This window comes from Cucumis melo, chromosome 2 (genome assembly GCF_025177605.1).
Source record: "Cucumis melo cultivar AY chromosome 2, USDA_Cmelo_AY_1.0, whole genome shotgun sequence".
NCBI lineage: Eukaryota > Viridiplantae > Streptophyta > Magnoliopsida > Cucurbitales > Cucurbitaceae > Cucumis > Cucumis melo.
In genome coordinates this window covers 2,194,670-2,222,058 of record NC_066858.1, presented here as the reverse complement: position 1 = coordinate 2,222,058, position 27,389 = coordinate 2,194,670, and the positions used below count along the sequence as shown (strand labels likewise).

General features: G+C 32.7%; 4 protein-coding genes across 11 annotated transcripts; 3 read left to right on the top strand and 1 right to left on the bottom strand.

The window, feature by feature from the left end:
- The first annotated feature begins 741 nt into the window (after positions 1-741).
- LOC103492334 (uncharacterized) lies at positions 742-9,840 on the top strand. 8 transcript variants are annotated; one of them, XM_017045531.2, is made up of 8 exons: positions 742-925; positions 1,055-1,124; positions 2,078-2,196; positions 2,467-2,549; positions 6,298-6,419; positions 7,813-7,977; positions 8,709-8,802; positions 9,349-9,840. In XM_017045531.2, exons 2-8 carry the CDS (start codon positions 1,097-1,099, stop codon positions 9,533-9,535), a joined length of 798 nt encoding a protein of 265 aa, XP_016901020.1. In that variant the 5' UTR covers positions 742-925; positions 1,055-1,096; the 3' UTR covers positions 9,536-9,840. The 8 variants fall into 8 exon arrangements, with proteins under 8 accessions (XP_016901020.1, XP_050937302.1, XP_016901021.1 ...); XM_051081345.1 differs by having other exon boundaries at positions 825-921; positions 8,718-8,802; XM_017045532.2 differs by having other exon boundaries at positions 825-921.
- A 1,134-nt stretch (positions 9,841-10,974) lies between these two features.
- On the top strand, positions 10,975-13,860 carry LOC103492331 (uncharacterized). Its single transcript, XM_008452641.2, has 6 exons — positions 10,975-11,016; positions 11,280-11,413; positions 11,512-11,594; positions 12,238-12,359; positions 12,950-13,114; positions 13,712-13,860. The coding sequence occupies exons 1-6, from the start codon at positions 10,989-10,991 to the stop codon at positions 13,840-13,842; spliced, it is 663 nt and encodes a 220-aa protein (XP_008450863.2). The 5' UTR covers positions 10,975-10,988; the 3' UTR covers positions 13,843-13,860.
- A 390-nt stretch (positions 13,861-14,250) lies between these two features.
- Positions 14,251-20,824, bottom strand: LOC103492332 (CRM-domain containing factor CFM3, chloroplastic/mitochondrial). Its single transcript, XM_008452643.3, has 9 exons — positions 19,745-20,824; positions 18,779-19,262; positions 18,568-18,698; positions 17,299-17,649; positions 17,035-17,191; positions 16,649-16,941; positions 16,502-16,561; positions 16,152-16,397; positions 14,251-14,688 (listed from the first exon to the last, which is right to left on the bottom strand). Exons 1-8 carry the CDS (start codon positions 20,762-20,764, stop codon positions 16,359-16,361), a joined length of 2,535 nt encoding a protein of 844 aa, XP_008450865.1. The 5' UTR covers positions 20,765-20,824; the 3' UTR covers positions 14,251-14,688; positions 16,152-16,358.
- A 4,309-nt stretch (positions 20,825-25,133) lies between these two features.
- Positions 25,134-25,811, top strand: LOC107991122 (pathogen-associated molecular patterns-induced protein A70). The gene has a single exon (XM_017045469.1). The coding sequence runs from the start codon at positions 25,134-25,136 to the stop codon at positions 25,809-25,811; it is 678 nt and encodes a 225-aa protein (XP_016900958.1).
- Positions 25,812-27,389: the final 1,578 nt, after the last annotated feature.

Genomic DNA, 27,389 nt, shown 5'->3' with positions numbered 1-27,389 from the left:
ATGATTTGGGTCGTACTTAATTTTGGACTAAATTAAGCTTATCTTTGTAATTTTAGCCAAGTCAATAATATTTAATTTAACCAAAATAATTAATTTGATGTAATTGTCATAATAAAGACGCGTGACATCGTTAGAATTGTCCAATTTATCTTTAAATTTAATTTAGGACACATGCCAATTTTTAGTTAATCCCAAATACAATTATTTTAGTAAATGATATGGCAATTTGTGATTGGTTCCAAAATTTCTTATTCGACAGCAACTTCTATCAAGGTCGTGCACTCTACTTTAGTAATATACAAAGTTACTGCTTGTAGTAAGTTTGTCTCCCAACTGACAACAAAACCACCTAGAGTGAACACATAACTAGTCATAGATCTCTCGCCATCAACGAATCCAACATAATCAAAACTATAATAACCAGTCATCGAATACTTTGTGACATTTTCATAAAGGAGACCAACATTAGATGTAAGGTAATGAAAAATTCTTTTAGCAACGGACTCTTCGTACTTGATTGTTCATAACACCAAATAAGAAATTCAAGGCATTCTAATACTATTCATTATGTTCTCCATTACATGTCCCTTGTTGATTTCCTCTAGACTAATCACAAAAGTTTATTAGTCATGAGTTTGCTATACATGCTGGAAGCTTTAATTTTTGGATAATCTAAGTTGAAGACCATCCTCTTTAGGTAGATTCTCATTTTGATTCGACTTGTTATTAAATTTTACGAAATAGTAACATTTTGAAACTTTAAAATAAAATAAAAATTAATTTTCCCAACAGTTATTTTACTAATGGAAGACGTTATATATGTGTGTAAAAAGTCGTAGTCCTTTTTCCCTCTGTTTTTGTCTCCAATTGTGTGGCCATTGTCATTGGAAAAACCAAAGAAGACAAGCTTCCACGGCAAAGGCAAGTGAGTAACTTTCACTTTCATCTTCAAATCCCAAGTGTAGAAATGGAAACACTGATCTGCAATTTTCTTCCAGCGACAATTTCTCGACTTACTAAATCTTCTCCCCTAATCACATCTCCTTTCTCGCAGGTTCGATTCATAGGCTGTCGAAGCTTCGCAAGAACCCTAAAGATGGCCCACTCCGATGCACAAACTCCCGGTAAGGAAAAGCTCATACTTTCCGATGATATAGTAGCAAAAGGCACCAATGCATTTTAAACCCCATCGATTTGCTTCTTTATTGTATTCATGTCTGTTTAGAATTTATCTTCATTTTATTATTGACTTGGAGGAGACGGCAATGAAGTGATGAATTTAAGCTTTTGATTCTCATAACCTAAGAAGCATACATACAATTTTCAAATATATATTATTTTTAAGGTAATTGCAATGTGTAGCGCATGTAAAACTGATAATGAAGTTTTAAATTGCAAATATAGCAAAACCTATCGATGTTAGACTCCTATTAGTGGTATAGACTTTGAGAGTTAAATCTAACTTTTTCTATTCGAATTCTTTTGCATTGTGCATCTTATATTTTAACATGTTTTGAGCATGATTGCTATATTTGCAACTATCCATTATGTTGTAACAAAAACAAAAATTTTAAAGTTGATGAATTTATGCATTTATATGGTATGGTTAAAAAAATAGGTTGACGTACTTTGCGATTGAATTTTATAATTTTTGTCATGTACGTGTTTGTCTAGTATATGTAACAAGTGTTTGATATATGTCTAACAAATGCTAGTTCTATTTTGAATTTGTACAACTGTCTTAACAAATGTCAGAGTGGCCAAGTATCTGACACTGTCGGATAAGGACACTGACACACTAACCAAACTAAAATGATCATGCTTCTTAGATATGACTAACCCATAGAGCATAAACCTAGAACTATGGTTCTAGACTTGTTTTGATCGAAGAGTTGATGCAGCACTTTGGTGTTTGTGTGCTACCTTTATCAGATGGCACGTTAAACGTATTGACAACTAACTAATAATGAAAACCAGGCTTAAGCATTTTTTACAATTTGTATTACAAGAATGTTGACCCATAACTTCTAACTATGCGTATGTAATATAATGCTAACATGAAAATTGGACTTCTCAGTGGCTCAGCATCAGAAAATTATAGTACACAACAAAAATGGTGAAAAACTTGTGGGCATACTTCATGATACGGGATCAGCAGAAGTTGTTATTTTGTGCCATGGATTTCGTTCGAACAAGGTCAGCCTGAGGACTTAGAATATAGCTTTCTAAGTTCGGCTAATTTTGGAACCATGCTATACTTGTTTTCTCCCTTCCATTTAAAATTTGAATTCTTTGAAGTTCTTATATACGTAGGTAGATTTGTAAGACTCTGCTTTATGAAAATAATGTATGTTTCTAATGTAAGTCATTTTCAAAATTTTCAACCATCAAACTATTGACTTTGGTGATTACAGCTCGGTGATCCAACTTTCTTACGTCGCCTCACCTTATGGTTTCTATTGTCAGGAAAATGATATAAGTGTAAACCTTGCTAAGACATTAGAAAATGAAGGAATCAGTGCCTTTCGTTTTGACTTTTCTGGAAATGGGTAAGCCAGGTGTACTTTTAGTGTAATATTTTCCTGTTCTTCCCACATATTGTTTATAGTGGCATTAGATTTAATTTAATGCCTCCTTGTTGTTGAGGATTTTTGTAATTATCAGTTATGTCTTGTTCTTTTGAATTGGAGTCCTTCTTGCTTAGCTAGTATATGCTTGAGCTCATTTCGTTGGGCCCCTTTTTCATGTCCTACCTTGAAAGCTCAGTTTCTCCTTAAGAAAATACTTATCGTCAGTTTTCCACGATTTTTCCTGCAATAGTTTTATCATTTTGAATGCTTCTTGACCGTCTAAATAAAATGGTGTAGGACAATGGTATAACTATAAGGAAAGGAGCTTAGCAGTTATAACTTTTGGTAAGGTACTTAAAAGAACTTTATTGTCAGTCGCACTTTTCTGTGCTCTAGAGGATTAAGATTTTGAGGAAAGTGAAGTTTTTTACCTGAGAAGTTTCACATGGTCAATAACTTGATGGATCAGCTTGGGAGGAAGTTACCCTCACTTGTAGGTCTCACATGGTCAATAACTTGATGGATCGGCTTTGGATTTATTATCTAGGTGTTATTTTGCATAGCTGGAGTGTGCGAGAGCCATGTGGATTATTTCTTTGAGATGTTTGGGCTCTCGCATACTTGACATAGTGTTACTAGTGATTTTTTTTCTTTTCTGGAAATAAAATATTTCATTGATTGAATGAAATAGGGGCCAAGGCCTAGGCACCCGTAGGTGATTACAAGAAAAGATGCCATGAGACAAGATAAGTAAGACTTAGTCCATAGTCTGAAAAGTGAACTTCCAAGGAGATTTTGATGAACCCCGAATAGATGAAGGTGAAACACAGTTAGAGTAATAGTATTTGGCCACAATCAGTTGTCTCTACAAGGCATTAGATTCATGCAAAAACCGCCAGATCCATTTGGCAAGAAGGGCAAGGTTGCGAACACAATAATTACCGATACCCAAACCGCCCATCAAACGAGCATGCAGTGTAGTCTCCCAACTAACATTGTGCATATCATTCATGCTTTGAGCACCATCCCAGAAGAAATCACGAATCAACTTCTCCAAAGTTTGGATAACAGCAGAAGGAGCATGATAAAGAGATAAATAATATGTAGGCAAGCACAAAAGAGAAGCCTGAATCAGTCTATGATGACCCCCTTTAGATATATATAGGCATATTGTGAAGCTTGTGATGCATGCACTCAATAACCGGCTGCCAAAAAGCAGAAGATAGTTACCACCTAAAGGCAAGCCAAGGTAAGTAGATGGCCAATGACCAAGCTTGCAACCAAAGGAGCATGCCAATGAATCCCTAGTGGAAGAATCTAGATTAATTCCCAAAAGCTCATTCTTTGAAAGATTATTGGTCAAATGGGAAGCCGCTTCGAAGATATGTATCACCTAGAAAAGATGCTGAAGAGCAGGAATCTTCGCAGAGGAAAAGATTAAAGTATCATCAGCAAATTGTAAATGGCTAAGCACCAAATCATAATTACCGATAGGATGAGTAGCAATGAGGCTCGTGGATAAACTATGATCCATAAGACAACTCAGATAATCAGCAACTAGGATGAATAAAAAATGCGAGAGAGGATCACCTTGTCTGATGCCACGCGAAGGGATAATCTTACCCCGAGGCCGACCTTTAATAATAATTGAGAAATATGCACTAGAGATGCACCCATGAATCCATGACCGCCAAATAGAACCAAATCCTTTGATTTCAAGAACGGGCATCAAGAAAGTCCCAATCCACAGTATCAAAAGCTTTCTCCAAATCCAGTTTAAGAACCACACCATCCTTACCTTTTCTAGACCAATCATCAATCAATTCGTTGGCCATAAGAGATGCAACAAGAATTTGTCTATTTTCAACAAAAGCAAGCTGATTAGGGGCAATAGTATTTGGAAGAACCTCTTTAAGACGATCAGACACAAGAAATAAGGTCGATGGGCCTATAATCTGAGACACATTCGGCATCAATTTTCTTGGGAATAAGGCACAGATAAATTTCATTCATACACATTGACAATGCCATTCGAATGAAAATCCATAATCATATTCATAATGTTAAGCTTTAAGGTGGTTCAGAAAAATTTTAAAAATTCAGCAGTGAAACCATCGGACCAAGGGATTTACTCACTCCCAAGGAGAGAACTGCACAGTGAACTTCATCTTCAGTGAAAGGCCGCTCAAGAGTCGCATATTGTCCAATACTTATAGGGCTATGAGTATTTGCAGGGATACAAAGCGCTGGTCATTTTTCCTTGTGAATAAATTTGTGTAGAAATCACAAAATTCAGATTCAATATTAGTGATATTCAGCAAACTTTGGCCATGGCGAGAGAGAATTTCAGTTATTGAGTTCTTACGTTTATGGACATCCACAATGCAATGGAAGAATTTGGAGGTTTCATCGCCTTTTATCAACCATTGAAGTTTACATCGCTCACGCCATTAGATGTGATCTTGAGCTGTTAAATTTTCTTTCTTTTCACGAATCTCATGCCTTGATGGTATTTGGTCATTCAAAAGCTAACTGAGATCCATCAAGTTATCCAGGCGTTGAAGATCAGAATGCAGAGATGTAATTTGAGAGGCAAGTGTCTGCTGTGTTTTAGCCCGAGAACAAAGAAAAAACTTAAGTTGCTTCAGCTTCATCATAAGTATGTGACCCGAATGGTCAGCAACATGAGTATTGGACCACCATGAATTTACCAACTGTGTAAAGTCCTTGACTATGTGCCACAAATTTTCAAAACGAAAAGGACAAGGACCCCTATCAAAATTTCCAGATATAAGAGCCTAAGGATAATGGTCTGAAGTAATACTGTCGAGAAGTTAAGTTTTGGAGGAGCTGAGCTTGTCAATAACAGAATCTGTAATAAAGAAGCGGTCAAGCAAGGAGGATTATTGTGGATTTCCTCCACTAAACCAAGTATATGAGCCATTTGCATAAAGGGATATCATAATTGACAATCATTAACCCATTTGTTGAAATTGTGCATACTGCGAGAGATAGTGTGATCATGAGATTTTTCCCAGGTCCATCTAGTAACATTGAAATCTCCACCAAGTCACGTCCAATGTTAGCCAAATCATATAGTTCTTTCCAATAGTCCTCATGAAAACCATGAACAGAAGGCCCATAAACCGTCGATATCCATAAAGAGAAGCCATCAACCAAAGTAACATGGATGGAAACAGTGAATTTTCTCCGAATAACCTCCTGTACAGTAATCAGGAGCCCGCCAAAGGATCAAAATGCCTCCCGAAGAATCGATCGCATCAAGATCTGTCCAACCAATAAAAGAAGAGCTCCAAATGGATTTAATCATAAAAGAATCAATGTTAGATAATGTGGTTTCCTGCAAAAGAACAAAATCAACCAAGGACCGTTTTTTCCAAGAGTTGAGACCGCGCACATTCCATGAAATCATTTTCATTGATCACCATCATCTCCCTCAGATATGGTCATGGACTTCGTCCTCCATTCACCTTTTTAAGAGACAAGGTACTTTTTATGGTTGTTTAGTGGCTAGAGAGACTGTTTTAAGGTTTGGTTCCTTGTTAGATACCATGTTTCTCTTTGGACTTCTTTTGTAACTATTCTATAGGTTCTATTTTGTGTAGCCAGAGTCCCTTCTTTTAGAGGGATTGCTCTCTCTTTTGTGAGCATGGTTTTTGTATGCCCTTGTATTCTTACACTTTTACCTGTGAATATTGTCTTATAGGGAAAGTGAAGGTTCATTTAAATATGGTAACTATCATGGAGAGGCTGATGACTTGCATGCCATAATCCAACATTGGCATGCAGCAGGGCGTGTCATAAGTGCAATTCTTGGGCATAGCAAAGGTTGGTCATTCCTTCTATCTGCTCAGTGCCAAATAAGCTGTAGATTATATTTAAAGTCAAAATCATATCTACTGTATACTGTTGAAAAGCATCCGTCCTCAATTTCCTTGAGAAGAAGATTACACCTTTCTTTTTTTCTGTATTCTAGGAATTGAATGATGGATCTGTCATGCATCGAATCCAAGACCCCTGAAAATAATAGAGGGAAAGGCCATGAAAGCATTGCCAGAATACTGGGACGATGTTTTATTTGGTTTATAAATTTCCATTCAATTAAGAGATGCTCACGTTTTTTTAAAGGAAACAAGTCTCGCTATCATTAATATTGAAAAATAGAGAGACAAAAGCTCAATGTGCAAGAGGGTTGTACAAAGAGCAATGAGGGGAAGGATCAGCAGGTGCACCCAACATTAAGGGATGCTCTCGTTGCAAACAAAGTATCAACTCGTGGGTCAGTATTGTTTGACAATCTCTACGATCAGGCAGTTCCTCCTTAATCCTCCTTGTGAAGAGAAGGGTCGCTTTCATGGTTTACTGGGGTGTGCATGGGTTTTGTGAGAGAGTAGTGTGTTCGGAGGGGTGGAAGGGGACCCTGATTAGATTTGGTCCCTTGTTAGCTATCATGTTTCTAATAGGGATGGTATTAGGGTGTTAGATGGATATAAAGGGTATATTAATAAGTCGATAGGAGAATTGGTTATGAATATGAGATAAGGAGAATAGAAAAGATTTTTGGAGTTTGGATTTGCGGTTGAGAGTAACTTAAGATTCGGAGGATCCTAGTACTTTGAACACTTTGTTTATCTTGGATCTTTCATAGTTTAATATATTCATGTTGTAAACTTTTTTCTTTGAGCTATTTTATTGAAATTTTGCATAACTTTTGGACTTAAGAAATTATTGCTTTTAATTCATTAAGATAACTTCTAAACTTTTTTAATTTTTTCATGACGTTTGGCTAGTGCTTTTGAAGTTCTCCATAAGAAAGCAATTTCAAGTGCTATCAGAGTTAGCATTTAGCATTTTATTATTCTTATTAAATTTTCTATTAGTGCTCCTAAAAAATCCATTCTAGAAATATTAATGTTAAAAGTAAAATTAATTAGAATTCATCTTGTTTATTGGTTTGAACCTCTTTTTTTACGTAGATTTTGACCTTCATTTTGTATATCATAAACTTCACCAACTTCACCAAACTAGTTTGATATTGAAATGAAGTTGCAGTGGTATTGAGTGAAATTCCTATTTTAAATCAAGAATCCATATATGCTTTAATGACAACAACAAAGTATGGAATACCAAAATCAACTATTATATCATATTTGTAACTAACTTAACAGTGTATGCATTTTTTTTCAAAGAAATGCTTTAACTATGAATTAATTAAATGCAGGGGGTGATGTGGTGCTTTTATATGCTTCCAAGTATCATGATATTAATTTCTTTATCAATGTTTCGGGACGTTATGATCTGAAAAAGGGTATAAAAGAACGCTTAGGGGACGACTTTATGGAAAGAATTGAAAAGGAAGGATACATTGATGTCAAGAATAAGAAAGGTAATTTATATTTCAGTTACTTCTAAAACTTTCTGGGTTAGAATTATTCTCCAGGCATATAGTTTCTGCAGTTCAACTTAATTCTCATTAAATTTTAGTTACGCATATCCCTATCCTAAGAAGCAAATATACGAATATGACAAAGATAAGGTGACACGTCGTTTCTTAAAAATTTAAGACACAGGCACACAAAAGACATGCTTATTAAAACATTTGTTTTTAAAAGAGTTATGTTTTCAAATATAGCAAAATGAGTCAAAATATTTACAAATATAGCAAAATTTCAAAATCTATCAATGAAAACATTAGTAGATGCTAAAATCTTCCAATATCTGTGAAGATTTTCAACAATTTTGCCATTTGAAATAATTTCCTTTTCAAAAGATATTTATCATTTTAAAACTTGAACAAATTTGAAGTCAATGAGTTTATGCATTGTATGCTTAAAAAGTTAGTGTGATGTGTTTTGTTATCAAATTTTATTATTTTTGTCATATATGTATCTGTTTAATATATCAATCAGTGTTTGATGCATGTCTAACAAGTGTTGGTTCTATTTTGACTGTATCTAACACATTTATTACACTAACAAGTATCCAAGTATCTTAGTATCCACCGTGTCAGACACGGACAACAGTGACCAACTAAAGTGATCATGTTCTTAGCCCATATCTATAAAGCACTTTCTTGCATGTTTAAATCGATTGGTTAACAATTTATGTATTTTCAAGGAAATGTAGAATACCGAGTGACATGGGAGAGCTTGAAGGATCGCCTAAACACTGATATGCATGAAGCTTGTCTTCTTATTGACAAAGAATGCAGGTAAGAGAGAGTCCATTGATATTCTTTACACCCGTCCCTTCAGGAAAATACCGTTTTGATCCCTACTTTTTGGATCTAATTTTCATTTGGTCCCTCGATTTCAAAAGGTTACACTTTTAATCTTAAGTTTTGAATTAGGCTTCAATCTAGTTCCTTATTAGTATTGGATTTCTGTTGTGAAATGATTCTAGAAAGTTTCCATATTTTGTTGCTACGAGTCAAATCTGAGATTGAATTTGTTCATTAAACGTTGGAGTTCCTATGAATAAGTCATTAAAGAAGTGCATCTTATTAGTATAGATATTAACTTTCAATTCTTTTGAGTCGTTCTTAACTATACTTTCATATCTTTACATTCCTTTTTATTTAGATGAGATCTCAGTACGTTCATGTACTACTCCTAAACTTGTTCATTTGCATATCTTGTTGAGATTAGGCAAATATATATCGACTCTATTGAATCTGTTGATTTTTTTTCCCTCTTTTCCAAACTATCTGGTTAGTTGATGAGAAAATTCTCAACTAACAAATAATGATATTGGATAGGGTGTTCACAATCCATGGAACTGCTGATGAAATAATCCCTATCGAAGATGCATTCGAGTTCGATAAAATCATACAGAACCATAAATTACATGTAGTAGAAGGTGCTAATCATTGTTACACCTCACATCAAACAGAGTTAGCCTCAATTGTGTTGAATCTCATCAAAACAAGCCTTCTTCCCCGTTGATGGTGCAACATTACAGATTTCTGATGGATCTTTCATTGGAAATGTCTATGAATTCATTCCATTTTTGGCTTTTGATTGGCCAACATTAATGTTTTTCTTTAGGGGCCGAGTTTTATTGGCCATATGGAGTAGTGGATTTGAAGACATTGCACTTTAGAAAAAGGGTATTGCATGGAATTATTCTTGAAGGTTGATCTGTAGCCTTTTATTATTAAAATGTACTATTTCATATTCCATTTTACTTTGAATGGCAATTTCTGTGTATCTAAATCTCAACTTGGGAATAAAATGCTCTTTTTAGTAAAGTGAACTTCTTTGCAAGATTTGTGTTTTTTATTCGAATTTAAGTCTTTGAATTCTTAATTTATTAGCCCAAAACGAATTTGAAACTAAAGTTAGCCTACCCTCCCATGCTTAAATGTTTACTTGAAATCCCAACATTCACTTTTTTTTTTTTAATTATTGTAAACGGTTAAAATATAGCAAAGTTTTATATTTGATTTATTAGGGCCTCAAGTTGAAAGAAAATTAGAATATTTAGAGGTTTTTTCAAATTATAGAAACCATCCAAATTTTGAAAACATCATAAATTAAATCTATTGATGTAATCTCTTTGACGTCTTCGACCAACTCGGCCATCTCAACATTTTTGTTTAAATTTCTAAATAAGAAATTAATCAATTATCAATAGAAAATGAAATCAAATATCATTTACTACTTGTTTCATTAATATAGTGTGTTAAAAATAGAAAATCTAACCTACAAACGATTATAAATAGAAAATTCTATAGTGTATTTTATTCTATTGATATAATATATCAATGGTAGACTTGATAGCAAATGTAATATAAAAAAATTAACATAAAAATTACTATTCAAATCTTTGATAATATTTCATATAATTTTATTGAACTCTCGGTATAGTTTTTCACTAGCAAGTCACGACGACTAAATACTAATTATAAATTATAAAAATATTAAGTTCTAACTTTCTCAAAAAGATTAAAAAAAAAACTATGGTTATTTTCAAATATAACAAAATGAATCAAAATTTTCACATATATAGCAAAATATCATTGTTTATTAATGATAGACAGTGATATATTATTATCATTTATCATTAATAAATAATGTCTATCAATGTCAGACAACGACATTTTATTATATTTGTAAATATTTTCAGTAGCTATTTAGTTTTTAAGATATTCTTTACCTTTCAATTTTTTTAATCGTGCATGGTGTATTATTTCTTTTTCGTCCTATTCAAATTATCAAAAGACTCAAATATACCCCTAAACCAAATTGTCCATTCTTTCCTTTGTGAAATCCAAGTGTATCCAAAATTGTCCATTTCACAAAAAGGAAAGGGGAGAATCAATTGGTAAAGGAGTATAAAAACAATCCCATTCTTTCCATTTCACATTATAACTTTTTGTCCTTCAACGAAATAGAAATGGCCATGCCTTCACAAGCTACTTCAGGTATAGAAATATCATAAAGTTTACGAGCACTTAAAAAGTCATTTTTCAAATAAATCATTTTCATCTTCTTTTTCAAATTCTGGTTTTTGCTCATTACGATTGTAGCTTGGATTTTTGTATCACTTTAAACACATACTCTTATCTTTTTCCCTTTTAACACATTTTTTGGTTAGATTCCAAGTTTATCTTTGATTTTTTGTTTGTGTTAAATCGGTCGTTTGAACTTTCAATTTCATTAGTTGAATTATAGATATTTTGCATAGACAAACAAACCATAGTGTCTCAAGAAAAGAAAGTGATTGTGAACGAAAAGACTGGTGGAAAGCTTGTGGGAATACTACATGAAGCTGGATCTCTTCAAATTGTCATCATATGCCATGGATATATGTCATCAAAGGTTCGAATATTTGTTCATATTTCATGTCAAATGTGCTTATATAAGAATTTATTTTGTATTCAGAGGTTGATGTTAATCGTCATTGTTGTCGTTTTTAGGATGATGAAGTTTTGTTGAACCTTGCAACATCTTTTGATAAAGAAGGAATCAGTTCCTTCCGTTTTGACTTTTCTGGCAATGGGTATAGCTTTTTCGTTATAGCTTTTACTTGAAGCTTGTGTCTTTAAAAGTTTTAAAGAAAATATATTTACGTATTCTGCCGTCTATAATAGTATGATAATATTACTTTATACTTTGAGCATAAACCTTCATGCTACTAAATTTTAGATATTGGCCTGACTTATATATACTATAGTTTTCTCTCTTCTCTAGTCAAGGTAGGACTTTGTACTTAACAATTTTTGCCACCTAGTTCTCACTCGTGTGATTATCTACAAACACTTTGTTTGCATCTAACAATGTTTGTCCAATTCTCACTCGTGTTGTTACTTAATCATTAATATAGGACTTTGTTTACACCTAATAATTCATGTCCGATTCTCAATTGTCCTATGATTATGACAGGTTGTTTGAACTAATAGTTCAACCCTAATTCTAACTCGTCTATTATACTTATTTAACCATCAATGTTGTACTTTATTTTCACCAAACAATTCGTGCATAGTTCTCACTTATGTGATTATTTACCTAATCATCAAATCATCAAAGTAGGACACTTTCTTGTACTCTATAATTTTGACTTGTGTTATTACTTATTTAATAATCAAAACTTTTTTTACACCTAACAGTTAGTTGTTCGATTCTCACTTGTGTTAAATCAATAGGGAAAGTGATGGTTCTTTTCAACTAGGTAATTACGAGAGTGAGGCTGATGATCTACATGCTATTGTGCAATATTTCAATGGAGCAAGTCGTTCTGTTTGCACAATCATTGGCCATAGCAAAGGTCTCCTTTAGCCCTTAAAAAGAAATTTTCATGGAGCTACTTTTTCCGCAATGACTAATTTTTTCTTTCTTTCTCTAAAGAAAAATACCTTTTTGGTTCCTTTTGGACCTAGTTTTTATTTAATACTTTGATTTCAGTTTAGTTTCTAGGTTTCAAAAGTGTTACAATTTTATTCTTGAGATTTGAGTTTTATTTCAATTTAGTCCTTAAATTTTAAGATTTGCACTTTTAACTTCGGTTTTTCACTAAAACCACATGCTTTTGTCTTTAGTTTAATATCTATAAATTAATTAAGAAAATCAAGATAGAAAGTGAATATTTAGTAAAAATAAAAATCGTGTAAATTTTGAAACGTATGAGCCAAATTGAAACAATATTTAAATCTCGAGGGTCAAATTGTAAGGTTTTGAAATTTATGAACTAAATTGAAACCAAACCAAAAAATTAAGAACTAAATATATAACATATTAAAACTTTAGGAATTAGATGGAAACTAGAGTACTATGTTTTTTTTTTTCATGTTTTTTATCTATTTGAATATCTTATGTGCTACATAATATATCTTATATATTATTACTTGTAATTTTTAGGAGGTGATGTTGTTCTAGTCTATGCTTCTAAGTATAAGGATGTGGATATTGTCATCAATGTTTGTGGACGTTTTGATATGACAAAAGGCATAGAAAAAAGTTTAGGTGAAAACTATGAGGAAGCTATGGAAAAGCAAGGATTTGTTGATATTAAGGATCCAACAGGTAATTGTGTTGTTTAGTTAATATTTCAAATCCTTAATTATTTTGATTAGCTATACAAAAATAACTCTAACTATAAGGTCTGTTTCAATTATACCTTCAAACTTCAAAAAGTTTTAACCTTTAATTTTATATTTTCTAAAATAACCACAAAAAAGTTTTGCTATTAAGTATGGATGGAAAAGTTTGTGTCTGCTTTTGTGCTGCTAACAAATTTAAACATGATAAGTAGGGAATACGGTTAGCCAACTCGTGCACATACTTATATATACACATATGGAATAACAAAAAAAAGTTTAAGGGCATCTGTGTTGAAATGAAGGTGATTGACAAGATGGATTCACATATGTATAATATCGTAATATTTATTCTATGTGTGTGTTTAGATTTGTTCGCATATATAGACACAACCATTTTTTTCCTATAAATCTTCTAGCAAAAGCAAGAGGTGATTGTCTTAAAACAAACTTCAAACTTTAATGACTAAAAATATAACTTTTAAGAGTTCGTCAAGATAGTTAAAAACCAAGGCATGAGAATAATTTTTATAATTTAAACGACTATCACTTGTAAATTTAGAAGTTGTATGTGTTTTTTTAGGTACATTGAATTATAAGGTGACACAGGAGAGTTTGATGGAGCGTCTAAATACTAACATGCGCCAAGTTTGTCTCCATATCAACCAAGAATGCAGGCAATTTCATTTTTTTATATATATTTTGGAGTCATAACAAAAGTTTAGTCTCTAAAAAGCCTACTACAAAGTTCATGATAAGTCTTTCAACTTTCAATTTTATGTCTAAAGCATTCTTAAGAGATTTAAGATTTCTAATGCAATACTTAAACCCATAATTTTTTGTCTAATAGATTTCTAACGTATTCCATTTCTAACATATTCAAGATTAATGAGACTGAAACGTTTCTAAATTAAAAGACTAGACTTCATAAACTAAGTTTAAAAGACTAGACTTGTAATTTACCCGAAATTGAATTAAATTCTTTGTTGCCTTTTGCTACCCAATGAGTTTATTTCAACTAAAAATCCATTTTCTAGATATTTCTTATGTTGTGTGGAGTAAATCCTCACCTTATGACCATTATTTGACTATAAGCTCAACCATGGAGACAGCAAATATATATGATATTATAAATCAAAGTACGTCATAAGATAAATGTCATCAAATCCATATTTGTTTTTCCCTTTGCAAACCAAACCATCTCAATTCTCTCATAAAGAAATGTATTGGTTCTCATGTTTTAGAAGAAAAATAACTTCACTAATGAATGAATGAAATATTAATGTGTACAAAGTGTTGACTGTTCATATTAATGTGTACAGAGTGTTGACTGTACATGGAACTGAAGATGAAATAATCCCTGTCGACGACGCGAAAGAGTTCGATAAGATCATCTCTAATCACAAATTATACATTTTAGAAGGAGCAGATCACAACTATACAGCAGAATTACATCAAGTAGAGTTGGCCACAGTAGTTTTGGACTTCATCAAGACATCCCTTCAGCAGGTAAACTATGCTATGCCATTGACTTGTATAAGCTCATCAGTCTCTCAACTTCTGCAGACAAGTGAAGTGATAAATCATATTCAAGACTTTCCACAAGAAGGTTGATTTCTACATGCTTTGGACTTAATGAGGCTGCTGGTTTATGATCTATGAAATAAATAAAATGACCTTTACTTCAGTGTGAACCATATTTCAACAAGCAACTGTTATTCACCTTTTTAGTATGTGATTTTTGTTCTTGGGGTCCACTTCTAAGATCCTATTATAGAGGGTATCAAAGGACCCCACAATCTTAATAAGATAGATGAAATACTCTTGTCATTGCCAATTAATTGCCTTTGAGATGAAACCCAATGTTAGTCTGGAATCAAAGCTCATAAACAAGTAGATATTTGGTCCAATAAAAAAAAAAATTAAAAGATCCAATCCGAGAATGGTGAACCCCAAAAGAGGCACCACCATCTTGAGGAAGCATGTTGAAAATCTCATATTGGGAAAATCAGCAGAACTTACAATCTTAATAAGATAGATGTGTTACTTCTTTCATTGTCAATTGATTTTGATAGAGGACCCCATGTTATCTAATAATATGTTAGGATACCACCTAACAAGGAGACTCGAGAACACACTAAAGAACACTAAAATATAAATATATATTGCAATAACAAGAAGAAATTACAATATTCTTGATTTTCCCACTTTTTACAACTCGGTTGTTCTTCCTCCGCACTGGCATTCTCCTTCTCATTCCCTTTCTCATCTCACTAATTTTTGCTATTATTAAATTTTGAACGTTCTTACCTTCCCCTCCTCGGGGAATTTTTTTATTCTGTCTTTGCCAGAGTATCCTCTTTTCTTCCTTCCCTCTTTGGCCGCTCGATTCTCCCTAGCCTTTTAGGAAGCATTCTCGGGTAAGATCCACGTCGTCCAACACTACAAAATTCTTCATACCCTTGCCCAACCCCTCTCCTTCTATTTATAGTAAAAAGACTTAACCAACATACTAAGTATTTACTAGTATGTCCCAATTAATAACCATATCAATTTTCTACTAATAATTCTACTATTCCTATAACTAAGGGTCTTACAAAATACCCATCACAGGCATGAGTGTAAAAATAAATCCAATACCGACTTCCATTTTTTGTTCAAGGCTATTACTATATATGTAAGTTACAAATGCAAGTTTCTTCTATGGTTTGTTTTTACCTTCATTATAATGATAGCCTAAGGGTTGAGCGGATCGGATTAGTCCGTTCAACTTGAACATAAGATGATTCTAATCAAATCGACAAATAAAACTTAATATTGATTTAAATTTATTTTCCCGCATCGTCAAGAGCCGAATGGCTATTTCTATCTATATGGCAGGAGCTAGACATGAAAATTTAAGCTGGCAAGGGGAAAAAATATGCTATTGATGTAGCAGCAGCTGCACATGTTTATCTCCTGTGATATTAAAGATGATCTTAACAACATCTGGATCTACCAGTAATGTTAGGATGCATTTGTACCTTTGTCTTGAAACATTGTTGGTTTGCTCCCAAATGAAAGGAAATTTGCACTTCACCGCTGCAAACCATAAGTCACCTTTCTCTCTTGATGGCTAGTTGCTGGATTTCGAATCAATCTACAATTGGCATTGCTGCCAAAGAGATCCAAAGTCATCTTGAAATCTGGACACCTGACCACACTTCGTAGTTTCTACCAGATAAGAAGTGTCAACCTTTCAAGAGCCATTTCCCACTTTTCCTTTCTTCCTGAATTGAGAAGTAACGCAAATTAAAGAGAGCAACAGAGCATAGTGCTCTTTCTGTGTAGGTAGCTCACAACATTACTAAAGTTAAAGAAGTCACTGTCGTACCTGTTCAGCCTTGAGCAGCTCAATCTTTTCCTCCAAATCCAAAATATGGTGCTTTAGTGCCTAGCAAAGGAGAGGTAGTACATATAAGGCACCAGTGTATATAGTCCTAGAGAACATGCAAGCTCAGTATTAAATCATAAAAGTTACCTCACGTCTTTGTAGCTCAATTGATCGAGCCAACGCCTGTCTTCTTGTCAACATGTTTTTAGGCCTCATTGCATCAGGACGGGTATAATTCTTCCCACGATAAACAATAACTTCGTAACCTTTAGTAGTTTTATCCAAAGAAATCACCACTCCGTTGCTCTCTGCTTCCAGAGAGATTGCAATGTGTTTGACTTGTTGGAGAGTTTTTCCTCTCACAATTATTTTTACCAACTCTCTGAACTTCCAATGCAAGTGCATGTTCTCAATGGTGCCATCATAAACACCTCGCCTCCCTAAAGAAATGATTAATCAGTCACATTGGAAATTCTTTCCACAAGGAAAAGATGATATTTCGAATAAGGATAGCTTTTCATTTTTTCTTTTACCTAAGAGCAGATATGGTTTCATACTGAGACCGATCTTACGGAATAAAAGTCTTTCCTCATCTGTTATGGTTTCCAAATCAGTGGGGAGATCTGATGGTTCTTTCTTCTCCTGCAATTTTGCTATAATCTTCTCCGTGTTTTTGACCTTTCCTTTTGCCTGTAAGCACCATTGATCCACAGTTAAAGATACATTTCAAGACAGAAATTATAGTATATCACAATCCTTTAACTTTTAGATGTCATTTGGTGAATTATGTTGCTTACAAGAGCTAGTTTCTTCTTGAGGTATTCGATTAAAGAATCGAGTTTTGCTAAAGCTGAATCTTCTCTCATATTCTCAATATCATGACCACTTGGTTGGCTTCCCCAGCGAGAAGTTGCTGCAATGGTTTCTGCAAGTGTTCCAGCAACCAGCGGAGCATTTGAAGCTTTCACTTTCGACTCAACTGCAACAGAAGCCACCTGTCGTACCTGCTCTTCAACATCTTGCTGACGATCTGCTAGCTTCCGCCTTTCTTTCAATGCTTCTGTGATATTGGGTGGTAGGTAATCGTTGCCCCTATAGAAAACAATGTATTCCTTGTTTCTAGAGAGTAGTGTTCCTCCTGTCAATATCTGCATATATGAATAATGAACTTTAATGAAAAAGAATAATAAATAAATAATAGTCCACATGATGATTATATATTGAGGCAAAATACAGCTATTCAAACTTTTAGGGGCCGTTTGGGGGAAGGGTTGGGTTATGGGGGGTTAGGGTTATGATAAACCTAGTGTTAAGATAAACCTAGGATTATAATAAGATGTGTTTGGGGGAAGGGTTATGGAGGAAGTGTTATGATAAGATGTGTTCGGGGGAAGTGTTATGATAATATTGTGAAGAAGGGTTGAGGAAAAGTTGAAAAAGGATTAAGAAGTGTTGAAGAATGGTTGAGGAAGGGTTAAGGAGTTAAAACTAGGGTTACATAACCCTTCCCCCAAACGGGGGTTGGATTACATAACCCTAACCCCCATAATCCAACCCTTCCCCCAAACGCCCCCTTAAGTTCCCAAGTTCATAGACATGTTTAGAAACAAGTTTTCAAAATGAATCAGATGAGTGTTAGTATAACTAGAAAGCCATGAACAAAATAAAAGCTCTTAGAGCAAGAGGCTAAAATGATATCAAGCTTTCCCAAAGTTTGCAGAAAAAAAGTTTGAGAGGGCAAATGTAAATGATGCATTTTTGACAACGATATATCCATTTAGTAAGATGACTGCAGTTCATCAAAGCAAACCTTAATGATTATAAAATGGCCAGAGCACCTAAAGTTTACGAGATTTTAACAAAAGTTCACGTGCATAAACATTCCAAAATCTTCAAAAAGAAGAAGAAGAAGAAAGAAAGAAAGAAAGAAAGAAAGAAAGAAAGAGGGAAAGAGGGAAAGGAAAAGCTACAAACATTTGCAAGTACACTTGTTTTCTCTCAACATGATATTCGTATTTAGTCTTCACAAGGTTTAAAATTCAACAAGCATCGATTATATGCCTCACCCTGAGTTCTTCGGCCATCCTCTCATTTCTTGTATTTTCTACACCTCGTTTAATAGCAATCTTTGCAATTGCACATTTTTCCCAAAGCTTCACCATAGCATTGGCCAAACCTTGTAGTTGTCGATTCCTTCCTGAGATAATCAAATAAAAGATTTTAACAAGAACATTTACCTGTAAACGTGTGCACTCACATACAATAATATGAATGTACCTAAAGCAAAATGTGGAGGCATTTTTCTTGCAAGCCTGCGAAATACAGTCACCTCCTTGTTCCTGAGACAATGCCTTACCCCATAAGGCAGAATCCTCGTCGGAGGTTTGTATCCCGGAACTATACCAGGAAGTAGGTCTGCATCAACAGGCACTGGCTCACACCCTGACCAATCTTTAAAACGCGGACCTATCTCATCTAACAAATGGTTCAGATCACTCAACTCCATTAGTTCCTTTTTAGATAACGTCTTGGTATGCTTTGAAGCACCTGAAACAATTGTACTCATAGTTCCGACTGTGGTATGTGACTTCTCATTGCGTGTAGTATCATCAGATTCTACATTATTTGAACCATCCAATGTCTTACTTCTAGCTTGATTTTGCTTTGCATAAGATTGAACACAAGGGAGGTGGTATGTCATTCCCCTATACAGTACTATCAAACTACCTGACCTCCATATGACCAATCCGCCAGTTTTATTCTGATACAACAGAAAGACATTCCAATGTGAGGCACCCACGTAATTAAGTTCTATTTGGTAACCCCTAGTTTTTAGTTTTTGGAAGTTACGCCCATAAGCACCTCTTTCTGACTCTAAATTTTTTCATTTGTTATCTACTTTCAACCAATATAGCTAAGTTTAGAAAAACTTGTTTTGAAATTTGGGTAAGAATTCAACTCTTTTACTTGAAAAGAAAACCATCGTTAGGAATTAAGAGAAAATCTGCATAATTTTCCAAAAACCAAATAGTTACCAACATACTGAACTAACAGCAAAAATCGCGTCTATGTTTCAGTATTTCAGCATTCTGTTTTTAATGAAAATGTAGTTTCCTCCCTTAAAATAAGTGTCTCTTATTTTTTAGTAATGAACTCAGCTTAGTATAAAGAATTTGGTCATTACAAGTACAGCTTTAGAACGAAAATTAATTGACTTTTAAAAAACAGGATACAAAACCTGACCTCTAATTTCTCGTGTGCTCTCTTCATGTTGACAGTAAGAGGCCCTTCAAATTTCAACTTGACAACTTCATCTACTTTCCACTTCTCATGTATAGAATCCAACAGTTCTTGAGTTATACCTGCAACCCCCACTTCGATTCTCTCCACCATTCTCAAAGAAATGTTCCTGAGCCTCCGCAGTTCATGCTCAGGAAGCATTTGCTCAGCCAATAATGTTTTACTTCTCCTCTGACCTGCGTCAACTTCAGAATCGCTTTGCGGCTCTCTCTTCCATGGCAAATCAACACGACCATTGTCATCATTATCCGAACTGACCGAATGTACAAATTTTTTACTCAATAGTGAACGTTTTTCAGTAACCGGTAGAACTACAGTATCAATTTCCGCCTCGTCTTCCGAAGAATCATCTGAAATTTCATCAATACTTATGGTACTTGCGTTTCGATTACTAGTATCATCAGTAGAGATCTTGGACATCTCATTGATCACTTCACCGTTTGGCGTTTTAGGTTTGAAATCAAACTGGTCGTTCCTCGATTGGCTGCCGTGAGCCCAAGGGGCTGAGATTGAGCGAGTTTGAACCGGTTGAGTTACATCAGTTGTTGACTCACGAATTGAAACAGAAGTTTGATTGGCAACCTCCTCTTCCTCTTCCTCTTCCTCTTCCTCTTCCTCTTCCTCATCTTGTTTATGTTGTCTATCTTGTTCTTGCTGCTGCCAGGGGAAGGTATGTGTTGAGGAAATGGGTTTTGTGGACCATTTATGGCGAATTTGTTCGAGGAAGCTAGGCCTGGGTTTCCGCTTCTTCTTTACTTCAAAATCGACTCGGATACGACGAGGGGGTTGGGTTTCAACTTGAATTGTGTTGTTAGAACAATGAATTTTGAATCGAAGAGGTGTGAAAACGATTGAAGATGGGATTTGAGAATGGCGAAGAAGAAAGTGGAAAGATAACGATGAAGAATGAAGAAAAGATGAAGAAGAAGAAGAAGGATTGGATGAAAATGGCGAGAGCGCCATGGGGAGACGGGAAGCTGAAACTGGAGCTGATTTTATTACACTCTGCCAAAATTATCGATTGAAAAAATATTTCCTTTCTTTTCTTCCTAATTATAAAAATTGTCCATTTTTTTTTCCAAAAGCTTTAAAATTTTAAAAATTTTGAAAAATTATGGAAAATGAAAAAACAGCTATAAATATTTATAAATATTGATATAAATCTATTGATATATGTTAAATATACACGTAGATATTATATATTAATAGAAGCCTATCGATATTTATCATTTATAAAATATGAAAGTCTGTTATATTTTATAAATATTTCCGTTCATTACGTTATATTTGAATATACCTTCAAAAATATCTTCAAAAATTTAGTGTATATATTTATAATACATTTAAAACTTTTCAAAGTTTAGAATGTTTTTATCCAAAATATTAACATTTTTTAACTCATTTTGAAAGTTTAGTGATATTTTCTTATAACTTAGCCCGAAAAATAATCCCAAAATTTGTATGTCTAGTCATCCTATTGAAAGTATTATATCAATAAATATAGCAATACATTCTACAAGAGCTTGACTCAATTATAAGTGTGACTCAATTGTTATCTAAAGTCTAGAAAAATGTATCAGTAAATATATCGATACACTCAACAAAAATTTTGCCCAACTAGTATAGGATATCTAAGGTGTAAAAAAGTACGGATTACAAAATAATTTGTAAATATAACAAAAAATTCAGTTTTCGGAATATATGAACGATAAATCAAAAATCATTAATAAGAATCTATTGATGGTAGAGTCTATTGTTGATAGATTTAATATATTCATCGTTCTTAAAAAATGTTGTTATATATTAAATTTTTAACTCTAGAATTTACTTTATATCTTAAAATTCTCAACAAAGCTAAAAGAATATGTTTAGAGGACGACGTTATATTTATTTAAAAAAAAAAACTTTCATAAATGGAACAAAACACCAAACTATTTATGATGCACGTAACAAAGTCCATAAAGTCATTTTTTTAAATATTCCAGGTTTACCTTTCCATCTTTCATTTATTTCGTCATTTTCTGCGCGATTTCTTTCATCGTCTTTCTTATTTTCCTTCTTTTTTTTTGCTAAGATTTATTTTCATCGTCTTTCTTCATTTTTTTTCTGCGATTTCTTCTTTTTTTTATTCTTTTTTACGTCGTTTAATCTTTTCATCGTATTTCTTCTTTTCCTTTTTTTTTCCGCTATGATTTCTTTTCACTGTCTTTCTTCTTTTCTTTTTTTTTAAGTCGTTTAAATTTGGGTAACTCTAAAAGATTGTGTGTAATGAATTTTGAAGAAAAAAACAATCATTTAGATTGGAGTAACCAAATGTAAACGATCGTGTAAAAAAAGATTGGAGTAGCAAATGTAAACGATTGTGTAAAAAAATGTAAACAATTGTGTAAAAAAAATAAAAGATGGTCTATAAAGAATCTGAACAAAAATATTTAGATTGGAGTAGCCAAATGTAAACGATTGTTCACCAAATATATTAGGTTGTTGAATCATATGAGTGTTAGTATAACTAGAAAGTCATGAACAAAATAAAAGCTCTTAGAGCAAGAGGCTAAAATGATATCAAGCTTTCCCAAAGTTTGCAGAAAAAAAGTTTGAGAGGGCAAATGTAAATGATGTATTTTTGACAACTATATATCCATTTAGTAAGATGACTGCAGTTCATCAAAGTTCACGAGATTTTAACAATAGTTCATCTGCAAAAACATTCCAAAATCTTCAAAAAGAAGAAGAAGAATGTATCAGTAAATATATAAACATTGTCCAAAGTCTAGAAAAACGTATCAGTAAATATATGGATACACTCAAATGTAAACGATGGTCTATAAAGAACGTGTAAAAAGATCGTGTATAAAGAATAGTAAAATCTAGCTAAAAGATCGTGTATAAAGAATCTTGAAAAAAAAATCATTTAGATTGAAGTAGCCAAATGTAAAGGATTCGTGTAAAAAAAAAAAAAAAAAAAAAAAAAAACATAATGTATAAAGAATCTTGTAAAAAAAAATCATTTGGATTGGAGTAGCTAAATGTAAAAGATCGTGTGAAAAAAGAGTAAACAATCCTGTAAAAAAGTAAACGATCGTGTAAAGAAATCTAAACGATCGTGTATCAAAAGAATTAAAAAAAATTGTGTATCAAATTTTGAAAAAAATTTATTTAGATTTGAGTCCCCAAATTTAAAGATCGTGTAACCAAATAAAACGATCCTCTAGTCATATCTAAATGATCGTGTAGCCTTTTGACTTCTTCCATTTTTTGAATTGCAACCACGTCATCAACAACATAATATATTTGGAAAACAATTGTTTAGATTTTTCTAAACGATGATTTATTTTTTTACACACATTTGGCTATTCCAATCTAATTGATTTTTTAAAAAAAGATTCTTTATATAGTATTTTTATTTTTTCTAGACGATCGTTTATTTTTTTTACACTATCGTTTACATTTGACTACTCCAATCTAAATATTTTTTTCAGATTCTTTATAGACCATCTTTTTTTTTTATACAATTATTTACCTTTTTTTTACATGATCGTTTCAAGGCTACTCCAATCTAAATGATTTCTTTTTCAAGATTCTTTATAGACAATCTTTTAGATTTTGCTATTTTTTGGACACAACATAAAAAAAAAAAAAGAAGAAGAAAGACGATAGAAAGAAATTTGCAGCAAAAAAAAAAAAGAAAAGTAGAAAGACGATAGAAAAGCAAAAAAAAAACGATGGAAAGATTAAACGACGTAAATAAAGAATTGAAAATTAAGAAAGATGATGGAAAGAAATTGCAAGAAAAAAAATAGGAAATAAGAAAGACGAAATCGCAGGAGGAGGACGATAAAAGAAATAAGATGAATCTCAAAAGAAAGAAAGATGAAAGGGCAAACGTAAAATATTAAAAAAATTGCTAACTTTTATGGACTTTGTTATATCAACCGTAAATAGTTTGGTGTTCTATTACAGTCATGTAAGTTTCTCTTAAATTTAACATTAAGGGTACGGAGTGAAAGTTAAAATTAAAATATAAGAATTAAATATAACAAAACTCAAATTAACAATTAAATTTATAACATTAGTTGAGAAAATAAAATAAAATATAAGTAGGGATGGTTATCCAAATATGATAATTACATGAGGAGGAATGTGGGATTACAACATAAAATAAGAACATGCAAACAAAAAACCTGACAACACACACAATTGAAATATACATTATTTCATTATTAAACTTCTTCTTTTCTCACTAAACTAGTTGGTCATTATGTCACACTATCATTATAAAGTTTATAATGATGCAAATTAAAAGTTTGAATTGTGTGTCTAAGTTAAATTTAAATTTTATATCTAATAAATCAATCAATCAAACATATATCAAAATAATTAATTTAAATATTTATTAAAAAAATTATAGATCAATAGATTAAATTACAAGTTAAGTCCTTCGAACAATAAGAATTTTGTTTAATAAATTACTAAACTTTAAACAATACGATATTCAAATCTTTCAATTTTGTGTTAGATCGGTGTTTGAAACTTAAAAAATATTTATATATTAATAGTTCGCTATGAAATAACCAAAAATAAAATATAAGAAATTTAGATGGCAAAAAAATGGATTCCAAATGAAATTATATATTTTTATATTAAAATTTTAAAGTCAGTATTAATTAATTAACTATATTTTAAATGAAATTATTTAGAAAATATAAAAAACAGGTAAAGCAGAGGGCAAAGGAGAAAACTCATTGTTTTGGAAGGAAATAAAAAACCTTTGTGTGTGGAAGATAAGGATGCCTGAGAAATTTAAATATTTTTACCTATTACCATGCCCAAAATTCTTAAACCAAATGAGAGCCCTAAAGTACTCGGAAACATTTTTTTTCATGAAAGGTTAAAAGTTAATTCTCAAAATCATTACAAAATTTTTAACAATTCAATATTAAATTAGTGTGTATTGTTAATAAATATTTTTGTAAATTCAAAAGTGATTTAACGTAATAAAAATATTATAATAGTTGATGTATTAATTAATTAATTAAATTATTTTTTTTTTTTTTTTTTTTTAAAAAAAAAAAAGTATACATTTTTTTTAAGGAAAAATTAACTTAAACAAGCATGTTTAATCCATTGTCCATAAAATCCAACAACCCAAAATTAATTTTCCATACCACAAATTTAAAAATGAGAAACATAACTAAACTTCTTTCCAACCTTTCATTTCTCCCATTCTCATTCATAACATCCTCTCCCCTTCTCCTCCAACTCTTACTCCCCTTCTATAAACTCTCTACCTCTACTATCATAGTTGTTCGTGTTCCACCGTTACGACTTTGCCATGTTGACTTCCCTCACCACATGGATCACTCCCACTTCCCTCTTCATCTTCATCAACCTTGTCATCGCCACCATCGCCATCACTTCCCGCTTCACTGCCGATAAATCCCGCCACCATCTCCACACCGGCTCCCCCCTCTTACGCCCTCCCTCTTTCCTAGACAGAGTCAAGTCTTTCAACTTCACCCTCCACGACTCCAACTACTATCCCAACCCGGACCCTGGTCGAACTCCGTCGATGTTGGATCGGCTCAAATCCATCTCCATCAACCGATCTGATTCAATCCGCCAACCGGAACCTCCGCAGCCAGCGGCAGAGACCGTAGTACAGACTCCGGAGGAAATCCACCAGGACCATTCCGTCAGCCGGAGTAAATCTGAAACCGTAACTCTCACCCCGGCGACGAGCTTACGGCGGCGATTACAGAAATCGTTGAGCGAGAAGCTCTCGTGGGTGTCGTCCACGACGGGGCAGAGTGAAACAGAGGAACTAGTGAATGAAATCGAACGGCGGCGTCCAGCGACGGTGAGAGCGGAGGAGCCAGAAACGAAGGAAGGCGGGGAGGAGGAGGTGGATTCAAGAGCTGATGATTTCATAAACAAGTTCAAACAGCAGCTGAAGTTGCAAAGGTTGGAATCTCTGTTGCGTTACAGAGACATGGTTACAGGGAAAAAATGAAAAGGTTTTTCTTACTTTGTCTTCTTCCTCTCAACTCTGATCCCATTCTGCTTTCCACTGTTCTGAATTTTATAGAATCTTTGTGTTTTTTAACTTTGGATTTGTGTGGTGGTTTGGTTTTGCAGCTTTTCTTTTTTTTTTTTTTTTCTTTGGTCCTTTGGAACATATCCGCCGCACCGCCATTATTGGCGGAAAGAAATTTGGTGTGGAGGTTTTTTCTTTTCTCTTCATTGATGGGTATTTAGACCATCTTCTTTTGTTTTTCATTTTAAGAAAAGTCATCTTTCTACTCTTAATCTTTGTATCCTAGAATGAGATTAGGTTATAATCTTTGTATCCATAATGAAATTAGGTTGGAAGTTAGCTCAAAGACATACATAAGAGGTAGCGGATTTAAATTTCTCGTCCCAACTTGTATTACAATATTTTAAAAGGTAAATAAGAAATTAACCGTGTCCAACTTGACCTATTTTAGATATTTTTAATGTTTCATTACAAATCAAACGAGATTTAAAAATTGAACTAAACTCTAATAGGTCTGTATGATTTTAATTCAAAAAAATTAAACTATCTTGAAGTTTGTTTTTATTTTAGTTTTTAATTTATCATACTTTTGATAAAGTTAATCAAAATTAATTTTTACCTAAATTAATTTACATATTAAAAAAATATAATGTACTTTTACTTTTAAGATGTATGTAAAAAGAATATTATAGATAACAAACCATTTAAGAAAAAAAACCGAAAACTAAATTTAAAATTTAGTGAAACGATTTTAAATATTTAAATTATAATTTCATATAAACTTTAATTTTACTTATTTGAGAATAAATCTTTCAAGTACAATGGAGTCACTCCAAACAATTTTGTAAGGCAAGTTGTTATTGAAAATAATTAAATTGGTTTTAGATCCCTTTTTTGAACCATAAAGTTGAGCATCCAAATAGTGTTAAAGTGGAATTCACTTTTGTTCAAGCATTACTATATTTGTACCAACCAATTTAGCATCATTCTTTTTTTTACTATAAATCAAATTAAATATAGTCAATTAAACATGTTCTTAACTAAAGACAACCATCTCTAATGCTAAAAAAATATTTTAAGTAAAATAATAAAATACTCATTCACAGATATTATAATCAACGATGATTGTTTTGAACATATAAATATTTATAACTAAAATTTTCTCTTGTATCTTACTCATAGGTACTTCTTTTATATAATACGTTTTCTATGATGGCTACACTACAACAAAATTTTCTTTCAATATCTCATGAACAATAGTCAATATTCTTCGAGTAAAAAATGAATCATAAAATTTTAAATTTCAAATTCATATCTATAAGATCATAATTTTGTAGTTGTTTTGACTAGTATGAAAACGTGAATGATCGTTATAAAAAAATATTCTAAATTATACAGTTTAAATATAATATATCAAATGCATAAAATAGCAATATATAGGATAAGTAGATCGCAGTTTACATGCATGCATGTAATGTTAGTCAAATTTGATCGTGCACGAAAACGTTAACCAAATTTTGTCAATTGATTAAGATAAGTATTAATGATGGTATT

Bases quoted from the DNA above. Each gene is read 5' to 3' on its own strand.
- LOC103492334 (XM_008452646.3), top strand. From the start codon at position 968: ATGGAAACACTGATCTGCAATTTTCTTCCAGCGACAATTTCTCGACTT. The intron at 2,197-2,466 runs GTCAGCCTGAGG...TTCTATTGTCAG, and splicing joins ATGGATTTCGTTCGAACAAG to GAAAATGATATAAGTGTAAA. The intron at 6,420-7,812 runs GTTGGTCATTCC...AATTAAATGCAG, and splicing joins AATTCTTGGGCATAGCAAAG to GGGGTGATGTGGTGCTTTTA.
- LOC103492331 (XM_008452641.2), top strand. From the start codon at position 10,989: ATGGCCATGCCTTCACAAGCTACTTCAG. The intron at 11,017-11,279 runs GTATAGAAATAT...TATTTTGCATAG, and splicing joins GCCTTCACAAGCTACTTCAG to ACAAACAAACCATAGTGTCT. The intron at 11,595-12,237 runs GTATAGCTTTTT...TTAAATCAATAG, and splicing joins TTTGACTTTTCTGGCAATGG to GGAAAGTGATGGTTCTTTTC.
- LOC103492332 (XM_008452643.3), bottom strand. From the start codon at position 20,764: ATGGCGCTCTCGCCATTTTCATCCAATCCTTCTTCTTCTTCTTCATCT. The intron at 17,650-18,567 runs GTGAGGCATATA...TCATATATGCAG, and splicing joins GGATGGCCGAAGAACTCAGG to ATATTGACAGGAGGAACACT. The intron at 16,562-16,648 runs GTAACTTTTATG...CTCCTTTGCTAG, and splicing joins TTGAGCTACAAAGACGTGAG to GCACTAAAGCACCATATTTT.
- LOC107991122 (XM_017045469.1), top strand. From the start codon at position 25,134: ATGTTGACTTCCCTCACCACATGGATCACTCCCACTTCCCTCTTCATC.